This window comes from Strongylocentrotus purpuratus, unplaced genomic scaffold (assembly GCF_000002235.5).
Source record: "Strongylocentrotus purpuratus isolate Spur 01 unplaced genomic scaffold, Spur_5.0 spur5_scaffold_3, whole genome shotgun sequence".
NCBI lineage: Eukaryota > Metazoa > Echinodermata > Echinoidea > Camarodonta > Strongylocentrotidae > Strongylocentrotus > Strongylocentrotus purpuratus.
In genome coordinates this window covers 14,307,430-14,326,674 of record NW_022145609.1, presented here as the reverse complement: position 1 = coordinate 14,326,674, position 19,245 = coordinate 14,307,430, and the positions used below count along the sequence as shown (strand labels likewise).

Sequence of the window (19,245 nt, the reverse complement as noted above, 5' to 3'; positions counted from 1 at the left end):
GCAATCGCCGTATAAAGAGCATAAGCACAAGCGTTCTGTGCCATTTATTTTACTTTGCGTGCTGATTCACATTTCATTGATTTTCATTCAATTACCAATTACTGCCTTCCATTGCCTCAGCCCATCCAAATCCTTTCGGAATAAGGCTCGTTGGTGGAGCCAGCAATGCTGAAGGCAGAGTGGAGGTCTTGTACGATGGATCCTGGGGAACTATCTGTGATAATGGCTGGGATCTTAGAGACGCGAGGGTCGTATGCAGAATGCTAGGGTTTGATGGAGCTTTGGACGCAACAACGTCTGCAAGGTTTGGTCAGGGATCTTGGGATATACTTCTTAATCTTGTCGGTTGTGATGGGACGGAGGAAAATCTTGCAGACTGTGCACATCTTGGGATAGGTGTCAATTACTGCAGACATGGAGAGGATGCTGGTGCCATCTGTTACATGGGAGGTAGGTGTCTACCCTGTCCAAAAATAGGGATACACACATTGTGATATAGTCAGGCGCAAGAGTGGACTCTTAATATTATTGGAAAGATTGTGGTTCAGATGCTTTACGGCAACCCCCAGTTATAGCAATTAGGCTAGTTTGAGTAAATTCGCGCAGGATAGTCGCTGGGCAGTTGTTACATAATATCAGTTTGCACGAGGCGATAAAGATGCAATGAATTAGTGGTCATAATACAAAGGGCCCTATTGGTATTATGGTCCTATATCTTTAAATATCTGTTTTAGAGTCTGATTGGAATGATGGCTACTTTAAATCAAGGTCAACCTGTATTGCAATTGCTAGTAGGGAAGTCTTCACTAAGAGGTAGACGAAAGAATATGATAGAAGATTTTATAACTCCAATAAAATATTGACTCATTTTGGATGCACACCTATACGATTTTATGAACCGAACTAGAAAAGAATAATGAATGACCCAGAAGAGTGAAGATCAAATACAACAGCACCTGGGGAACAGTTTACGACGATGGCTGTGATTTGCGAGATGCGAAAGTCGTATGAACAACTAAACTAGAAAAAGATAGGGGATGACTTTTTATGGCTATACTAAAAGAAAGTAAATTTATTTTCCTTTTAGCCCATCCAAACTCTGTGGGAGTACGGCTCGTGGGTGGATCGAATAGCTATGAAGGAAGAGTGGAGATCAGATATAACGGCACCTGGGGAACAGTTTGCGACGATGGCTGGGATTTGCAAGATGCAAAAGTCGTATGCAGAATGTTAAGGTTTGTCGACGCTTCGACTGCACCAGGTTTAGCCCAGTTTGGCGAGGGGTCCGATGACATTCTCCTGTCTCATGTCGGGTGCAATGGAACGGAAGACAATCTTGCGGACTGCGTACATCTACGGTTTGGAGTGCACAACTGCCAACATAACGAAGACGCTGGGGTCACGTGCCTCTTAGGAGGTAAAATACTACACTATTCTGCTTATTACATCCATTTATCATTGTTCATCTACCCATTTAAAGTGACCTAAACAATTGACACATTTTGACACACATTGACACATTTTGAACCCAAATATGAATGCATTGCTCACAATGACGTTGAATATGGATAGCTTTATCAGCTTTATCGAATATCAAATATTCGTAAACAGGACAACTGACATCTAGCGCACTATACTAAGCAGTTACGAATCAAGCTCAAAGCGGTGCAAAGACAAGTAAAGAAAAAAAGGATAATGATACATATGTTTAAAAAAAATCGAGAACACTGAATTTCCTCTTTTTTGTGTTATTTAAAACAGCTCGACTTGTCGGTGGAGCCCATGAATATGAAGGAAGAGTTGAGATACTACACGAAGGATCTTGGGGGACTGTATGCGACGATTTGTGGGAACTAGACGACGCTAAGGTTGTGTGTCGGCAGTTAGGATTTGAGGGGGCTTTAGCTGCTCTACCCCAAGCAAGATTTGGTAAAGGTTCTGGTGATATTTTTCTGGATGGTGTTCAGTGCAATGGGACGGAAACCAAGCTCAAAGATTGCAAACATAAAGGGATTGGAGTCCATGATTGCGGACACAAAGAAGATGCCAGTGTCATATGTAGACATGCAGGTAATGTCATCAAGCCGTCAATAAAAAGACCTTTTGCCCCAAACAAAAGGATAAAGATCGTCCGCAAATAAAAGAAGAGGACTAACTAATAAATGTTTACTCACGATAATCAAACACTCGGGTAACGTCATTATGAAAACTTAGTTTGCGTTCAAAACACAACTTTCCTGAAATACATCTTGTTTTTTAGTCTGTTACTCGTTATTTAAGGGAGAACATGCTGGTTTATGAAAGCTTTTGTGGTCTGACTTTGTAAAAAGACATATAGGGAAATTTAATATGACACAAATACATTGTTTGCAATGTATAGAAATGAAACGATTAAAAAATATGCCTGGTTTGAAACATTATTTTTTAATCTCTTTTTCCATTAATATTGATCGGTACAAAAAAAAAGAAATAATTGTTTTGAAACATATTCCAGATATGACGACTTACTCGGACATGATCACCTCTGATGAAATACCTTCTACGTACACAACCAAGCTTTTGCAAATTGGACACGAAACTACTATAGTTCCCACAAGAAAGCAAAGACAACACTTCAGCACAACTCGACATCCGCTCAAGACAAGTAAATTTGACAATTTTAAATCAACTGCAGGCCCGATTCTACTACTTGATTTCCGAATGATGATTCTAATTGGACTTGGTACTTTATTATCAAGCAGCATTTTGATCGCATCACTTGGGTTTTGTATTTATAGGTTTAAAAAGAGAATAGCTGATAGTAATTTGAACACAGAAATTTATATGGACGTGACGACTATGTCATCAATGCACGCTCTGTCAGCTGGTTCTGCTTACCAAGACTTGAATGCACCACCCAAATTACCTGAAAGACGGAAGAGTGATGTTTTGGGTCACCATTATGAATCAAATATAAAAGATATCAAATATGGTCATGGTGGCGATTCAGAAGTGATTCATGAATATGCGGACTTGAAAACGGGTTACCAAACACCGAAAACTGATAAGGACTTCGACATAGACGGATATCTCCTTTTAAACACAGAAAGTCCTTTGAACGATGCAAATTCGGTATCAGATAAGAGAAACTCTGGTTGCATAATGGACATGAAAACAACCCCTGATGGGTATGTGTCTCAAGGCATAAAGGAAAACGTGAAACATGACTATATACAAATGAAAACAGTTTACCAAAAGCCGAAAACGGGGACGGACATAGACCTTGATGGATACCTCCTTCCAAACACAACACCTTCGTTAAGTGATGATGATTCAGTAAAAAATAAACTAACTCGTGAAAATAACGATAAGGAATCGAACATGGAAACCGGTTGTATTGGAGGAGAAGGGACGATCCCCTTACCGCAAGATACGACACATGTAAAGAAAGAGATACACAAGTACATGGATATGAAAACTGTTTACCAAACATCCGCAACAGGAAACGACACAGACCTCGATGGGTATCTTCTTCCAAGTGCTATGCTACAGACTGAACTGTCATAAATAGAAGCAGAGCAGAAGATGGACAGTCTGATGAAAAAAGGAAAATTAACTTACGAGATGTCTTTTTAATGTACCTTTGAAGATTTCCGAACCGATTCCCTGGTTACTGACAGCATTTCCTTTTAAGAATGTATAGAGGTTAAACACTTTCCTTTCATCTTTAATACTTTTTAAATCATTATACTTCCATAATCAATGACATCCTTGCTAAAAGGTTCTCTGTTTGATAGGTATCTGATCAATCTAAATTATGATAATGTTATCCCAGAAATACCTTTAATAAATTATATGGTACTGTACATGTACACTATTTTATATACATTTCTCTTACCTTTACTCATGCTTACAGTCGTTAAAGGTATAGACTATGCATAAAGACATTCACTGATATTTTTATTGGAATTTACAGTAATGTTTGTTTATAAAGACAGACGTATGTATAAACGGGGTTTGAAATTGTCGGAGTGAACAAATATATGAATGGAGAAAAGGTTATGGGCATTTCTTTAGTTGTATAGGTTAATAGAATGCAATTGCACATGTAGACTGAAGAAAAAAAAGTTTATTGTCTTTATATACATTGATAGCATTTCGCTGAAATACTTGTAAAAAAATTGTGCATGAATATCTCAGCAACCAGCTTTTCTAATATATAATACAATTTTCTGCACAGTTTTTTTTTTAATATCGTAGTGTTTTCCTGCCTATTTGTACCCGAAATAATCGTTTCTGTAACTTAAAGATGGTAAAACAATTGACGAGTGTAATTGCTCGACCATATAGAAGTACAATGTTGGGACATTACAGTCAATGTACAAGAAGGGAAACAAATGAAATCTATCAGTCATATAGCTTTCCTTCTTTGGTTATAGACGTGTTATAGCAAGTCACATAGGTATTTACTGTACTCTATTGACTCTATCATCACTTTAGAACTAATTCAGTATGTAAATAGAGATGCTCACAGATTATTCATAATCATATGTAATTCTCTTCTGTTCATCTAAATGATCTATTTTTACAATTACTCCATTTGTATTTGTCCTAAAGATAATAGAATGGAATACGAGCCAGGTTCAACATTACAGCTAAAGGGAGCAAGGCAAAAGGTAGCAAATACCCTCAATTATATATATATAACAAATATTGCATGTATTGCGTTTTTCAGTATAACATATAATCACTTTCAAAATCGGAATGTCCCTCGAGCCAATATATCCTAACCTTGGCAGGGTTATCCTTCCTGCAGCCTCGGTAAAATATAACATCACTCAGGAAATTCTAAAGCTGTCGGCTCACACTTTTTGTTATACTCGAACGCCGGAGCATGCAATATGTACTACGAACGTGCAACGTTACTACTTTTTTTGCACTGTCTAATGCGTACTAAAGTTAATCTTGCTGGAGCTAAAGATAAACCACATCACACTAAATAATTTCATGCCTGGTATGTATAACTGATATACATCTATAATAAAGTTATGAATCATAAATATATTAAATAGAATCAAGACATAGTATGTAGGGCTGAAGACGCTTAAGTACTCAGTTAGAGACATTACCTTGAAAAGTGATACACGAGAAGAATTAGTTGTATCGTTTTTCATGATTGTATTATATGCAAGATTAATTTAAAGTTGTAGCTTTTAAGTTAACTCATAGTCATAGAAAGCAAAAATAGACTACATCATAATAAATCGCTACACAGCAACGGAGAAGTTATTAAGTCCTAAAGTATTATCAATATAGTTCATTTTGAAAAATACTTGTATAAACTACAACGAGATTAAGTAACTATTTATTTTGATCTGTAACCAACGAATAATTGATAAAATATTAATAAACAAGATGCCACACTATACAATACGACTGATTTCATAATTACTTGAGTACGAATGTTTCAAATATTTTGTAAAATCGTTTGAATTATATTCGTAAAATACAGTATTTTTTCACAACGATTTTGTCAGACATTATTGTTTTAAACTCTTATAGTATGTGAAAACATATCAATATAATACAAAAATAGTTTGTTGATCTCAAACCTCAGATAGTTTTTAGAAATGGGGAAGGTTTCCTCCCATATCCACCACTCTTGGGTGAAAGCAGCACGTCTTCTTAAGATACCACAATATGTAACTCTAGAATGCTTTTGGAATGTGGTTTATTAACTACCCCCAAAAAAATCACTCAGTTTTTAGACGCAAAATCTGAATAAATAATCATTTGATTACTGGTGTCTACTTGATATACATCTGATACTGTATGTATATCAAGTAGAGTCCAATAATCAACTGATAATCTATAACCAATATTGACATATGGCCACTAAATAGGATTAAAAACAGGAATCCTATCCCACACCCTCCCTAGATGTACAAGAGCAGAGTCACTCTTATTCATCAATTTATTTTCATTTGTGAGAACACTAGGGCATCATGACACGTAAACCCCTTTCCATACCCATACTTAGTTTTATGTAATGTCCTATCGTCCAACTAAAAAGTAGAAACATATTATGCATCATAAGTTTGTATAACCTGGGTAAGAATCACTGCAATTTGATTGGTCAATTACAGTGTTTATTTGTTCACTGGCTGCACGAGCTATCGACACGATATATGCAATATATGGAATCGATACCACTGGTGTTCCGCTTTTTGTTTTCATATAATGGTGAGTCATTGTAATTGTTCTCATTGCAATTACACCAGTCAAATTATGCAAATCAAAAAACATGCTTTCCGGCAATAGGCCATTTGCGTAATGTAACCAAATTGAATGCATAAGTCTTTGTGAAGTGCCTCAATACATATTATTTCATTCACCTGAAAAGGATAATAGTATTTCAATAGACTACATACATTAGTTGTTACCAGGTTGGACAAACATTATGGCTTGACCTACCTAGCAACACTTAATATGTGCAGTTTGCATTCTGACAATTGAAATACTAATTATTCTTATCAGGTTAATAAAATAACTTGTATTGAGGCACTTCACAAAGACTTTTGCATTAAATTTGGTAACATTACGCAAATGGCCTATTGCCGGAAAGCATGTTTTTTGATCTCATGGCTATATTGAGATAATTCTTCCATTATCCTTCACTGTTAAACATCATTACATACGGATACTAAGGGCACGTTTTACTGCGGCGGGTTCATAAAATCAAACCATCAAATCATGCCATATGGCAAACTCTTTGTCGGACTATTATGAATTTTCAATGGAACATACAGAATAATGGATTATTAAATGCTTATCTCTATTCAAGGAAAAGGTTACATTATGCTATCATTGATACAAATAGAATTCTGTAAAAAAAAAAAAAATAATGATAATAATAATAATTATTATGAAAACAAAAAACAAATATGAGTGGGCAGGCATGGACTATGGAACAAAGAGTGATTGACATATCTCACTTGAAAAATATCCAACGTATTGTTATCGTGATGACAAACGTCAAATATATAGAAACTGAAATTCGACATGTCACTGCTTTTGATTTCTTTGTTTCAAATGATAAAACTAGATATTGGATAGGAGTAGTATCAACTCATCAAAAAATAATGATAAAGAACACATCATGTGATAAATTTCATTGTAACTGCGGATTGATACAAAAATAAATAAGTGGGTTTGCTTCCGTCATGTTTACCAATAGGAATTAACATTTCTATGGGATAATTAAACGAACTGGGAGTTAGAAATTTGCGCATGCGTCCTATATCTTCTTGATACGAGAACCTTAACTTAATCTAACACGAGTTGTTGTTTTGTGACAGCTAGGAGACTGCGCTGAGAATTTCACTTCAGTCAAGTTGTTTCTTATTTCTGAACAGGATGGGGATGATTGAAATAAAGTGTATGTATCTGTTATGTATACTTACAGCAGAATTGAGCGTATGCAGGGTGGTTGCAACGAGAATCACGGGTAAGTTTCGTTTAAAAAATACATTTTAAGCCCGTATGTACTTGTTTGGCCAGGAAGGATTAGACCATCCGGCGTGGTCACTGACAGGTAGCTATCTCATCAACTCTGCTCTCAATTAACATAAGAAAAAGAGGATCACGGGGACCAACCGGCACCGCTTACACTTTGTTTGCTATATAGAGAAAGCAAGTAGCTACAAGTAGTACAGTGGGACTTTAAAGCCCACAGAACTACCAATAAAGATGACGATTAAAAATCTCCAGCTGTCCTCAAAATTATTAATCTCCTCGCAATTATTTGTGAATTTTTACTTTTGTGACGAAATCAATGAGTTTTGTCAAACATATATATGACTTATTTGTGACAAGCAAGTGAAAGAAAAGAAGTGACACTCCAAAAAATACTAAATTTCAGGGGTACTTTATTCATTGATTTTCAAAAAATGCCATGTTCAATATTATTCATACCAGCTAGGTTATGTCTTTTCGTATAATAGTCAATAGATTAATGCTTGCCTAATGGCGGTTCCTGTATAAAGTGTCAACAAGCTTTCTGCATGTGTCCCGTTGGATGTTGACCCACATTTTACTGTGTGTGTGTGTGTGTGCAATAGGGTTTCTACAGCTATCAGATATGATAATATTTACGTCTGGGGACTGACCTTTAACGTCACCATCCGAAAGACGCAATCTAACGTCACCATGACGAAAGCCTACAGCTTTTATAGGAATCTTTATTGCACCTTAATCGATTTTATATTATGAAAGAAGTTTGCTACATTGGGGAGTTATATATGTATTCTAATGAGTCCGTGTATTGAGTTTGGTAAAAAATAATTTAAAAAACAGACTAATGTCAGCTTGATTAATGCTTCTCGATCATACCAAAATAGGACTTTTGATATCAATACTAATATCATAATTAGTCCTGTGTGATGACTTTTGCGCAATACAGATTAAGAAATATATAGATCAGGTGATATGGTAACATTATGAATTGTTTGCGTTGAAGATTCAGATGGATAACGACTCTGAAATGTTACAACGTAGATTAATCGAAAACATGTGTCATATCCAATGTTCCTTAAGATAAGCAAAGAAGTCGAACGCTAATTGTAAATTGTAAACGCAAATGTAATTAATACAGGTTCGCTAAATTGTACTTCGAAAGTGAAAAAATAAACTTCATACTTTTCTTTAATGTTGGAGCTTATTTTAGCTCCGTTGCTTTGAATTGCAATGAAAATCATAGATACTATTTTTTAAATAAATATTTTGAGTATTATTTGCATAACAATGAATTCTTCCATCAATGATAATACAATTTCATAGACCTATTGCCTTTTCAAGGATTGAAACAAAATTAAGGCCATGGTTAGCAAGGACAAGTGAAAGAGAAAGAGCATCAAGTTTACTTCCAATCGAGTAGATCCCCAGAGTTGCAAAAGCTTAGTAGAGGACGGGTAGTTCAAACACTTGACCGGAAACGCAAAGTTCGACACTACGTTACTTCAAAAGCAAGACATCTACGTATAGATTTTAGATTCAAGTCTTCTCGACCCGGGTTTTAAATGGGGTATCTGATACCTTTCACTTTCATTAGTAGCCTAAGCAAATGCTAGTTATACGTATTCGACCCATTGCTCCAATACTGAAATATGTGAACGTTATAAAACAAACGCCTAGAAAAGGACCCTTGTAAGATATTGCCACTTTAAATTTATAAATACAGGACAATTTGTGAATTGTTAATTTCCTAAATTTGAGTCATCTCACTTACCGTTGGGAAAAATAATCATGATTTAATCTCTTTTCATTTTTCCTTGTTTCGGAATAATTGGCTAACGCGTCTGTGGCTATGAAGTTTTTTTTTATTTTTATAGAATAGAGGTGATTAATACGCTCTTTCTAAGCAAGGAAACTATTCTGGTAGCGCTACACTGTGCCTCTAGAAAATAAAATAGCAAACATCAGTAGTCAAAGTTATCGACATTCTACTCCATAGATGTACGTCTCGCCAATGGATCAAACTATGCTGAAGGAAGAGTCGAGGTCTTGTTCAAGGGATCGTGGATGACCGTATGTGGCAATCACTTCTGGAATCTGTTCCAAGCAAGGGTAGTATGTAGAATGATGGGGTTCGTCAGTGCTCTGGACGCGCCACGATCGGCTAGGTTTGGTCAGGGTTCTGGTGGTATTCTTTTCGTCAGCTGTTCGGGAACAGAAGACAGCCTGGACGACTGTTTCAGTGTGGTCGACTCTTTCTGTGGGCATCACAGGGATGCGGGCGCCGTGTGTTACATAGGAAGTACGAACTCTTTTGAACATGAGGGAACGACTAGTCGTAATTTGTATTGATATATTGTTTAAATGGCTAAAAATAACAAACAACCAATGCTTTGAGCTTATAAGGTCATAAATTTACTTCCCCCAATATTACCACAGAATAAATAACTAATATCTAAAATCTAACGTTTCTGTTGATAGTGAAGGTCTTCAGTGAAGGTCACATTTTATGACTGCCTTTTACTTTGACAATTTTTCCAGGCATTTTTGTTAATGTTCACTTTCAGGATGTCGTATTGCCTTTAAGAACCCGTACGTATGAGTAGATGTTCATTTCATTCGCGTTAGTTTATACACGTTTTCTTTTTTAATAAGCCCACCCGAATCCATTCGGGTACGTCTGATCGGTGGCTTCACAACAACAACTTTTTCATCTTTCACTGACACTAAATGCTCGTTCAGACAAGACGCGAGATAACCGTGGCGTTAAAAAAAAATACATACGTATATATTTGACGTAAGGTGTGTCCCTTGTTGCCACTCATTTACGCGCCGTGTCTGAGCAAGCCTTCGGGGATCTTGTTTACGTTTCATGAACGATTTGAAAGCAACAATTATCTTAATTTTTTAAGAAATATGGGCTGTATTAACTTATTTCTTTGTCACTATCCACATTTATTCGGGACTCCAATTGGTTTTTGCTCTTGAGGATTGTAGGCTAAAAAACCACAACCTTCCCCCCCCCCCCCCCACAGAACCGTTTGAAGTTTGTCTTGTCAGTGGTTTGCCAACATACGATCCCAAATGCGGTATATATGTCTTTCCTATTCACGCGTAGTCCATCCAAGTCCATTCCGTGTTCGTCTTAGCGGTGGGTCTAACGAAGCTGAAGGCAGAGTAGAGGTTTTGCATGGTGGGTCCTTGGGAACTATCTGTGATGGTGACTGGGATCTTAGAGACGCGAGGGTGGTTTGTAGAATATTGGGGTTTGATGAAGCCTTGGACGCACCGAGATCTGCTAGGTTTGGTCAGGGCTCTGGTCGTATTCTGCTAGAGGATGTCAACTGTGAAGGAACAGAAGACAACCTGGCAGTTAATTTGATATTATTGCATTTTATTTAGATTAGTTATATTTAGTCGAGTGCTTTTGATATTCTTTTTCCGACAATGGAATAGGAAAACTCTTACAACTGATATATAAAGTTTTAATTTCGACCAGATATCCAGTGAATTGACATTGAAGTTGATGTCTAGTTTCCCTTTGGATATATTAGCAAATTCTTTCCAATGAGATGATATATGGGAATGACAACTGTATCGTGTTTTTTGCATGCCTCCAGTACATAGAGAAATCATTAAATTGTTGGAATTGTACCCATAAACTAATTTCCATGAATGGTTTAGGCAAATCCTTAGGTTTATTTCTTAAAAATTCGCAAAATGTGAAATAGAAAAGATACTTGTTTTCCTTAGCCCATCCTCAGCCATTTCAAGTTCGTCTTGTCGGTGGATCCAACGATGCTGAAGGCAGAGTAGAACTTATGCACGATGGATCCTGGGGAACTATCTGTCCTTATAACTGGGATCTGAGAGACGCGAGGGTGGTTTGTAGAATGCTGGGGTTTGATGGAGCCTCGGACGCACCGGGATTAGCACGGATAGGTGAAGGTTCAGGGGATGTTCTTCTAGATGATGTCGGGTGTGACGGAACAGAAGATAACCTTGCAGACTGCGCCCATTCAGGGATTCAAGTTCAGGACTGCGGATTTGGTGCAGGGCAAGATGCAGGCACTATTTGTTACTCAGAAAGTAAGTTAGAAAAACGTTTTTTCTCTGTAGCTAAATGATCTTTTATGTTTGTCCGACAAATTATTTGTATCGGGAAGTCACATTATAGGAGAAACTACTATAGTTGCTTTAATCTATATATGTATATAAGTAGATGTAATATTAAAGATAAATCTGCAAACAAGTAAATTATCAATATAAAACGGATGAGTATGGGAGGGGTATCCTTATGTGAGCTTAGCACAGATTTAAACGGTTACAATAAAAACAAAAATCGGATTCACAATCTGTATTTATTTCTTATGATGCTTAAAGTACAAAAGAGCTACGTTAGATTTTTAAGTTGAACTATTTACAAAAGTAGTTAATTTATGAAAAACGACAACAATATAGTTTTTTTTTAAGTCTAAGGCAGGACAGTTATGGAGTGAAAGAGCAGAGCACCTGAGAAGTGAAAATTGAATCATGGAGTAGGAAGGTCTTATTACGTACAGAGTGAGCATTCCACAAACATATCTTTAAACAAGACCCATATATCTTTTTGTTATTGGTTTTCATAACAATTTAGTTGACGTGATTAATTCCTCGCACATAAGGTTTGTCGTTTAGACCAACCTGAGAAAGGAGCACATGAATTTTACATTGTTTTCTTCGGCCTCCCCTTTTACTCCTATGGGCTCTCTTCCTGAATTATGGGTTACGACTAATATTCCTAGGCTAGTGATTCTTTTCCGCGTAAAATTGGGGGGAAGGGAATGCCATTTTTTAGTCAATGAGCAAGACATTTAATTGCAAAAGATCAAGTATAGTATAAGATTCATGGTTTTCATTATGAATGAAAGTTCTTTATCTGGGAGTGATGTTCTATAATCCTCAGAAGTGAGGGGTCCAGGATTAGAACTGACATCACCGGACATAAGTATTGTTAATCTAAAAGCAGTGTTTGAATATTACAACATGCATGATCCAATGACTTTCATAGATGGTGACATTAGACTACAACTTTTATACTGTACTACTACATGGCATTTAGCAACAGAAGTACTGGTCAATGCAGCGATCAGAACAAATGTGACATATCTAGCTATGTCAATTGTTATACCAGGGCACATTCATGAATATCAAATGAAAGAATGACATGAATGGGTGACTTTGAATAGTCAACTGCACTGAAAAGCAACAAATACAGTATGGCAGCATGTAAAAACCAGCCTTAAGTGTAAAGCACAGGTAAAAATACAAATTCTGATAACATTCAAAACATATCGCTCAGTAGTTGTCTAGCAGCTTCTGTGACATATACAGATACATTTTTAAACAAAATTATAAGGTAACAGTTACATAGAACACAAGTAAATTTAATGAAAGAGAGAGAGGCAGAGAGAGTCGCCTGTCTAGCGCACACCTCTATGCAATTTAAAATAACATATTGGTATTCGGGTGCAATGACATTTGCTATCTGTATTACCCCCAAACAGCCCTCCTGTAAAATTGAAGGGTTGAGTTACGTGCTATGACCTTCAATTCTATTTTCTTCATTTAAGAAGAGTTATACATGATCAAATTATCGTTGAAATTCATATTAAACTTTAAAGGCATCGCTTAACAATGTTAAATCTGAGATGCATGGCCCTACGTGATATCAGTGTTTGTGATATGGTTTAATATTGAAGCCCTAATAATACAAATTGCGCTTCAAAATGATCACGAAGTGCCTCAAAAAAGTAAAAATCTTTGAGTGACCGGTTTTACCATACTCATTTTCACCAATAGACTGTGGTGTTATAAAAACCGTTAGGTAAACGAAAATGAAATTTCAATTTTCAATCATAATTTTCTTGATAATCAGACAGGCGATCGGCTTTTAAAAGTAATGGGATTCCTGACTGACCTAAAGGTGTATAACTGTGATTGCAGCATATGTATTAATAAGAGAATAAGAGAATTCATTAGTCAATGTTTTTTGTTTGTCTACAGTCAAGTGTGGTTAAAGACTATATTTCGGCAGGTCATTCTATTTTTATATTATATTGGTACGCTACATTATGATACATAATAAAACCTGCTGTAGCAACCACTTGTATAGAGTACCAAAGTGTGACATCATACAGAGTTGTCAAAGTTGCAGGTTCCAAACAATTCTGTGCTTAACGGTGGTGTGGTGGTCACATCAGCGCCAAACACTGATCCAGCCCACTGCTTGAATTACTTTGTGGTGAACCTCATGCTCAGGCTCTGTAGTTTGGAATCAGTATCCTAGATTTTGATGGGCAAATAGGACGTTAGCACTTCGGTACTTTATAGAAAGGTGACCCAACACGCCTGGAAGGTACATCTGCACCTGCAATCCTGGATTCCAGATTGATCCACCAAACTACCCAGCTTGTTCTAGTATGATATTTTTATACCAAATTTGTATATACCGGTACACATCCGTTTGTGTGAAATGTGTCTCAATGTTACTAAAGAAAATAGCTAGAGGGGAACTATAACACCTTAACAAAAGGCAGCAGGAGAATATTTTCATATTTAGATATCTGCTATCTGCATAAGGTATTGATATGATAGTTTTATTTCAATATATTTTACTTGTATTTGATATGCTGATATTGTGATTGATATGCACTTTGCTTGTATTGACTTTACATACATGTACAGGAAGGTATGTTTATGTGTCTACTGATGTTTGTTGTCTGCATTTGTCGGCACTCGTGAACTGGTATGAAGGATGGCATCTGCAGGGCTGGTGATATCCTGTTGTATATTTGATGGGTTTTCAATAAACAAACAAAGAAGACATTATTGTACCTTGAGATAGGGTGGTAATGTCAAAGGTCATGTCAGGTCATTGATCAAATAATCTCCAAGTTTTTATTTCTAAAGGAAGATGTTTGTGTAGATTAGATGGAGTGGTGCTTATTTGCATCCAATGCTCTTCCTCGAATTTGTTCAAATTCATGATTTTGAGCAGATATTAATGAATGCCTTGTTGCCAGCTCGTGTGATGACACCACAAGTTTGTTTGTATGAACACAGTAGGAAGCTTCAACTGCATGTGTAAAACTGGCTATGAACATCAAACTGGTAGCACAACGATATGTGTTGGTATGACATTTGAAACATTTGAAGGTTTTGGGCACGTTGGTTCTGATATACTCTGTCTAGTCTTTGGTGTATATAAAAAGCAGTTTAAAAAAAAATCCATTTCTATCAGCAGTTCAACGCTATGGGAGAACCAAGGATACACGCAACACACGCAACCTCTGGAGCTGCCAGTTCCTCATAACGGTGTTTCATGTACATTTGTAGCTGGTTTCATTTTCTATCTAGAAATACAACTATGTATTGATCCACCGGAAATTCACATGGCATGTTTATCGTTACAAAGATAGTGTGCTTTTGCAGTACAAGAAAATAGAGATATTTTTTCTACTATATGCTGTACTGTATATATTCCTTATTCCTCATTCCTTATTCCTTTTTCGCTATTTATCTTATACATGTATCAGTCTTCTGTGTGGCTCTTTGTCTATTATGTAATCCGTCAATTTAAGGCTAAGCAAAGGAAATGGTAAACAGTGACCACTGGTGCGGTATGGTATGTAATCCCGTAGGATTTTTGTGCCAAAGTTGATTTTTTTGTGTTGCTGTTTTGGCTTCGAAAGGGTCCCAATTGGGCAAACATGATGGGGTTCAAATTTTCAAACCCCTCCTTCATTTCCTGGGGGGTCCTAGACCGGGAGCCAGTGGGGGTCAACCTAGCTGGGAAGGAAACCAATTTTCATGTGCACAGATGTAAAGATCGCATAGCTCCACATAACAAATTGACCGTCTGGCATGTTGTAAGTGGTGGGTGTGACCAGGGGGACGCCCCCACCAAAAAGTGTCCCTTTTGACGACAAAATAGTATTGTGTAAATAATATTTTAAGGAAACCTTCAACCACCATGAGTTTGGTGTCATGTGGAAGAGAGTTAAATTATCATTTTGATATCAATTTCAAAGAATTTGGGATTAATTAACATCGCAAATTTAAGTAAAAAAGATGGTTTTTGTGATTTTTGTTTTGAATTTTTTTTTTTTTTTTTTTATCCAAAAACATTATTTTCCATATATCAAAATTGGAAAATTGCATTTTTTCATTACTTTCCAGGAATAAGCTTATGTACAACGACAATATCCTGTGCGAGGTAGAGGTTTATATATCTTTTCAATAAAAAGTTATAGCAATCCAAAGTTATTGATTTGATTTCGACAAAAACAACATTTTCACCCACATGTGTAATAACTGTTTGCATATACGTGCATTAGTGTATTAGGGACCTGTTTGGTGTGTTTACATCGAGTTTTACAGATAACCTCATAAAGATTATCTGGTCAATGAAACTTATACCCCGTTTACAGTGAGAAAAGGGCCATGGACGGGCCGGGCCGCGGCCGAGCCAGGACTACTCGGCTCCGCGATTATGTGCGTTCACAGTGGCAGGCTCGACCGCGGCCTATATTGTAACCTTTCAATATTTTGTCAGAGTGGCGCTCTGAATGTAAACAAACGATTATTTGGGGGTCGCGCCGGGAGTCACAGTGCAGATCCGGTCGCGCGCGAATTGCAGTGAATTCTTTCCCCAATTTCCTATACACGGCGAACTTTCAATTCCGGGGTAACAGTTGGCCGCGCATTTAGACTACCTCCAGAGCAGGGCCAAATGCGCGGCCAGTTTGGCCTCGCATTTGGCCTTTTGCGCATTTACAGTGCTAGGCCTGGCCGCGGCTTGGCCCGGCCCGGCCTTTTTGCTCACTGCAAACGGGGTCTTAATTTCATTAATAATAAAAATAATAATAACAATATTTATAAAGCGCAACATATCTATCTCTAGAGATGCTCAAGGCGCATACAAATAACTGGCTTAAAATCATTCTGAACACTAAGCAGTAGAGAGGTTCCTTGGACAAACAAAGTGTAGTTAAACATTTGCAGAAGATATTCACTTAATCCACCGCATGTTCAAATATTCGCCAGGTTAGATATCTACCTTTATTTTTTTAATTTTTCTATGCTCACTTCTCAGCTATTATAAACTTTTTCACTGCATTTATATAGCTTTTGTACAATATTTGTAGTCTGAAATGTTCAGGACAGTGTTGAGTTTAAATGCGTTAGATTTTATGTCTTAGTCATTCCCGGCACTCTCAGGATTCCTTTAGAACTGGTATGAATGATGGCATCTGCAGGGCTTGATATATTCTTTCGTATATTTAATTGGCTATTAACATACAAACAAGTAGGATAAGATATGAAGCCAACCCAGCTAACATCATTTTTCCGTCTCTTTTGGTCCAGATACCAATGAGTGTTCGAGCAACCCCTGTATAAATGGAGGGAACTGCATGGACTTTGTCAATGGATACACATGTTCATGTCTAGATGGATTCATCGGAACTCACTGTGAATTTGGTAACATATCATTTTCTATACACGGCGAAGTTTCACTTCCGGGGTAACAATTGGCCTCGCATTTGGCCTTTTGCGCGTTTACAGTGCTAGGCCTGGCCGCGGCTCGGCCCGGCCCGGCCCGGCCTTTTTGCTCACTGCAAACGGGGTCTTAATTTCATTAATAATAAAAATAATAATAACAATATTTATAAAGAGCAACATATCTATCTCTAGAGATGCTCAAGGCGCATACAAATAACTGGCTTAAAATCACTCTGAACACTGACTAAGCAGTAGAGACGTACCTTGGACAAAGTGTAATCAAAAATGTGCAGGAGAAGATGTTCACTTAATCCACCGCATGGTCAAATATTCGCCAGGTTAGATATCTACCTTTATTTTTCTAATTTTTCTATGCTCACTTCTCAGCTATTATAAACTTTTTCACTGCATTTATAAAGCTTTTGTACAATATTTGTAGTCTGAAATGTTTAGAACAATGTTGAGTTTAAATGCGTTAGATTTTATGTGTTAGTCATTCCCGGCACTCTCAGGATTCCCTTATAACTGGTATGAATGATGGCATCTGCAGGGCGTGATATATTCTTTCGTATTTTTAATTGGCTATTAACATACAAACAAGTAGGATAAGATATGAAGCCAACCCAGCTAACATCATTTTCCCCTCTCTTTTGGTCCAGATATCAATGAGTGTTCGAGCAACCCCTGTATGAATGGAGGGAACTGCATGGACTTGGTCGATGGATACACATGTTCATGTCCAGATGGATTCATCGGAACTCACTGTGAATTTGGTAACATATCATTTTCTATACACGGCGAACTTTCACTTCCGGGGTAACAGTTGGCCGTGCATTTAGACTACCTCCAGAGCAGGGCCAAATGCGCGGCCAGTTTGGCCTCGCATTTGGCCTTTTGCGCATTTACAGTGCTAGGCCTGGCCGCGGCTCGGCCCGGCCCGGTCTTTTTGCTCACTGCAAACGGGGTCTTAATTTCATTAATAATAAAAATAATAATAACAATATTTATAAAGCGCAACATATCTATCTCTAGAGATGCTCAAGGCGCATACATATAACTGGCTTAAAATCATTCTGAACACTAAGCAGTAGAGACGTTCCTTGGACAAACAAAGTGTAGTTAAAAATGTGCAGGAGAAGATGTTCACTTCATCCACCGCATGGTCAAATATTCGCCAGGTTAGATATCTACCTTTATTTTTCTAATTTTTCTATGCTCACTTCTCAGCTATTATAAACTTTTTCACTGCATTTATATAGCTTTTGTACAATATTTGTAGCCTGAAATTTTCAGGACAGTGTTGAGTTTAAATGCGTTAGATTTTATGTCTAAGTCATTCCCGGCACTCTCAGGATTCCCTTATAACTGGTAAGAATGATGGCATCTGCAGGGCTTGATATATTCTTTCGTATATTTAATTGGCTATTAACATACAAACAAGTAGGATAAGATATGAAGCCAACCCAGCTAACATCATTTTCCCCTCTCTTTTGGTCCAGATATCAATGAGTGTTCGAGCAACCCCTGTATGAATGGAGGGAACTGCAAGGACTTGGTCAATGGATACACATGTTCATGCCCAGATGGATTCATCGGAACTCACTGTGAATTTGGTAACATATCATTTTCTATACACGGCGAACTTTCACTTCCGGGGTAACAGTTGGCCTTGCATTTAGACTACCTCCAGAGCAGGGCCAAACGCGCGGCCAGTTTGTCCTCGCATTTGGCCTTTTGCACGTTTACAGTGCTAGGCCTGGCCGCGGCTCGGCCCGGCCCGGCCCAGCCTCTTTGCTCACTGCAAACGGGGTCTTAATTTCATTAATAATAAAAATAATAATAACAATATTTATAAAGCGCAACATATCTATCTCTAGAGGTTCTCAAGGCGCATACAAATAACTGGCTTAAAATCATTCTGAACACCTACTAAGCAGTAGAGACGTTCCTTGGACAAACAAAGTGTAATTAAAAATGTGCAGGAGAAGATATTCACTTAATCCACCGCATGGTCAAATATTCGCCAAGTTAGATATCTACCTTTATTTTTCTAATGTTTCTATGCTCACTTCTCAGCTATTATAAACTTTTTCACTGCATTTATAAAGCTTTCGTACAATATTTGTAGTCTGAAATGTTCAGGACAGTGTTGAGTTTAGATGCGTTAGATTTTATGTCTTAGTCATTCCCGGCACTCTCAAGATTTCCTTA

At 37.3% G+C, this 19,245-nt stretch overlaps 2 protein-coding genes and 1 long non-coding RNA gene across 3 annotated transcripts in view; all 3 read left to right on the top strand.

Annotated features, from left to right (window-relative positions):
• Positions 1-2,141, top strand: part of LOC594584 (deleted in malignant brain tumors 1 protein-like) — a 34,003-nt gene extending 31,862 nt beyond the window's left edge. Inside the window, exons 13-15 of the mRNA XM_030995762.1 lie at positions 121-450; positions 1,088-1,417; positions 1,762-2,141. Coding sequence (XP_030851622.1) covers positions 121-450; positions 1,088-1,417; positions 1,762-2,141 — 1,040 coding nt within the window. The remainder of the gene's footprint in view (positions 1-120; positions 451-1,087; positions 1,418-1,761) is intronic.
• Positions 2,142-9,618: 7,477 nt separating this feature from the next.
• LOC115928504 (deleted in malignant brain tumors 1 protein-like) lies at positions 9,619-13,819 on the top strand. Its single transcript, XM_030995761.1, has 4 exons — positions 9,619-9,793; positions 10,610-10,863; positions 11,256-11,580; positions 13,671-13,819. The coding sequence occupies exons 1-4, from the start codon at positions 9,619-9,621 to the stop codon at positions 13,817-13,819; spliced, it is 903 nt and encodes a 300-aa protein (XP_030851621.1).
• A 2,791-nt stretch (positions 13,820-16,610) lies between these two features.
• LOC105441113 lies at positions 16,611-18,695 on the top strand. Its single transcript, XR_004066282.1, has 3 exons — positions 16,611-17,013; positions 17,694-17,807; positions 18,534-18,695. It is a non-coding gene; the product is annotated as an uncharacterized LOC105441113 (long non-coding RNA).
• The last annotated feature ends 550 nt before the right edge of the window (positions 18,696-19,245 follow it).

Coding starts and splice junctions, on each gene's coding strand:
- LOC115928504 (XM_030995761.1), top strand. CDS start 9,619: ATGGGGTTCGTCAGTGCTCTGGACGCGCCACGATCGGCTAGGTTTGGT. Junction 9,794..10,609: donor CGCCGTGTGTTACATAGGAA/GTACGAACTCTT, acceptor ATTCACGCGTAG/TCCATCCAAGTCCATTCCGT. Junction 10,864..11,255: donor GAACAGAAGACAACCTGGCA/GTTAATTTGATA, acceptor GCCCATCCTCAG/CCATTTCAAGTTCGTCTTGT.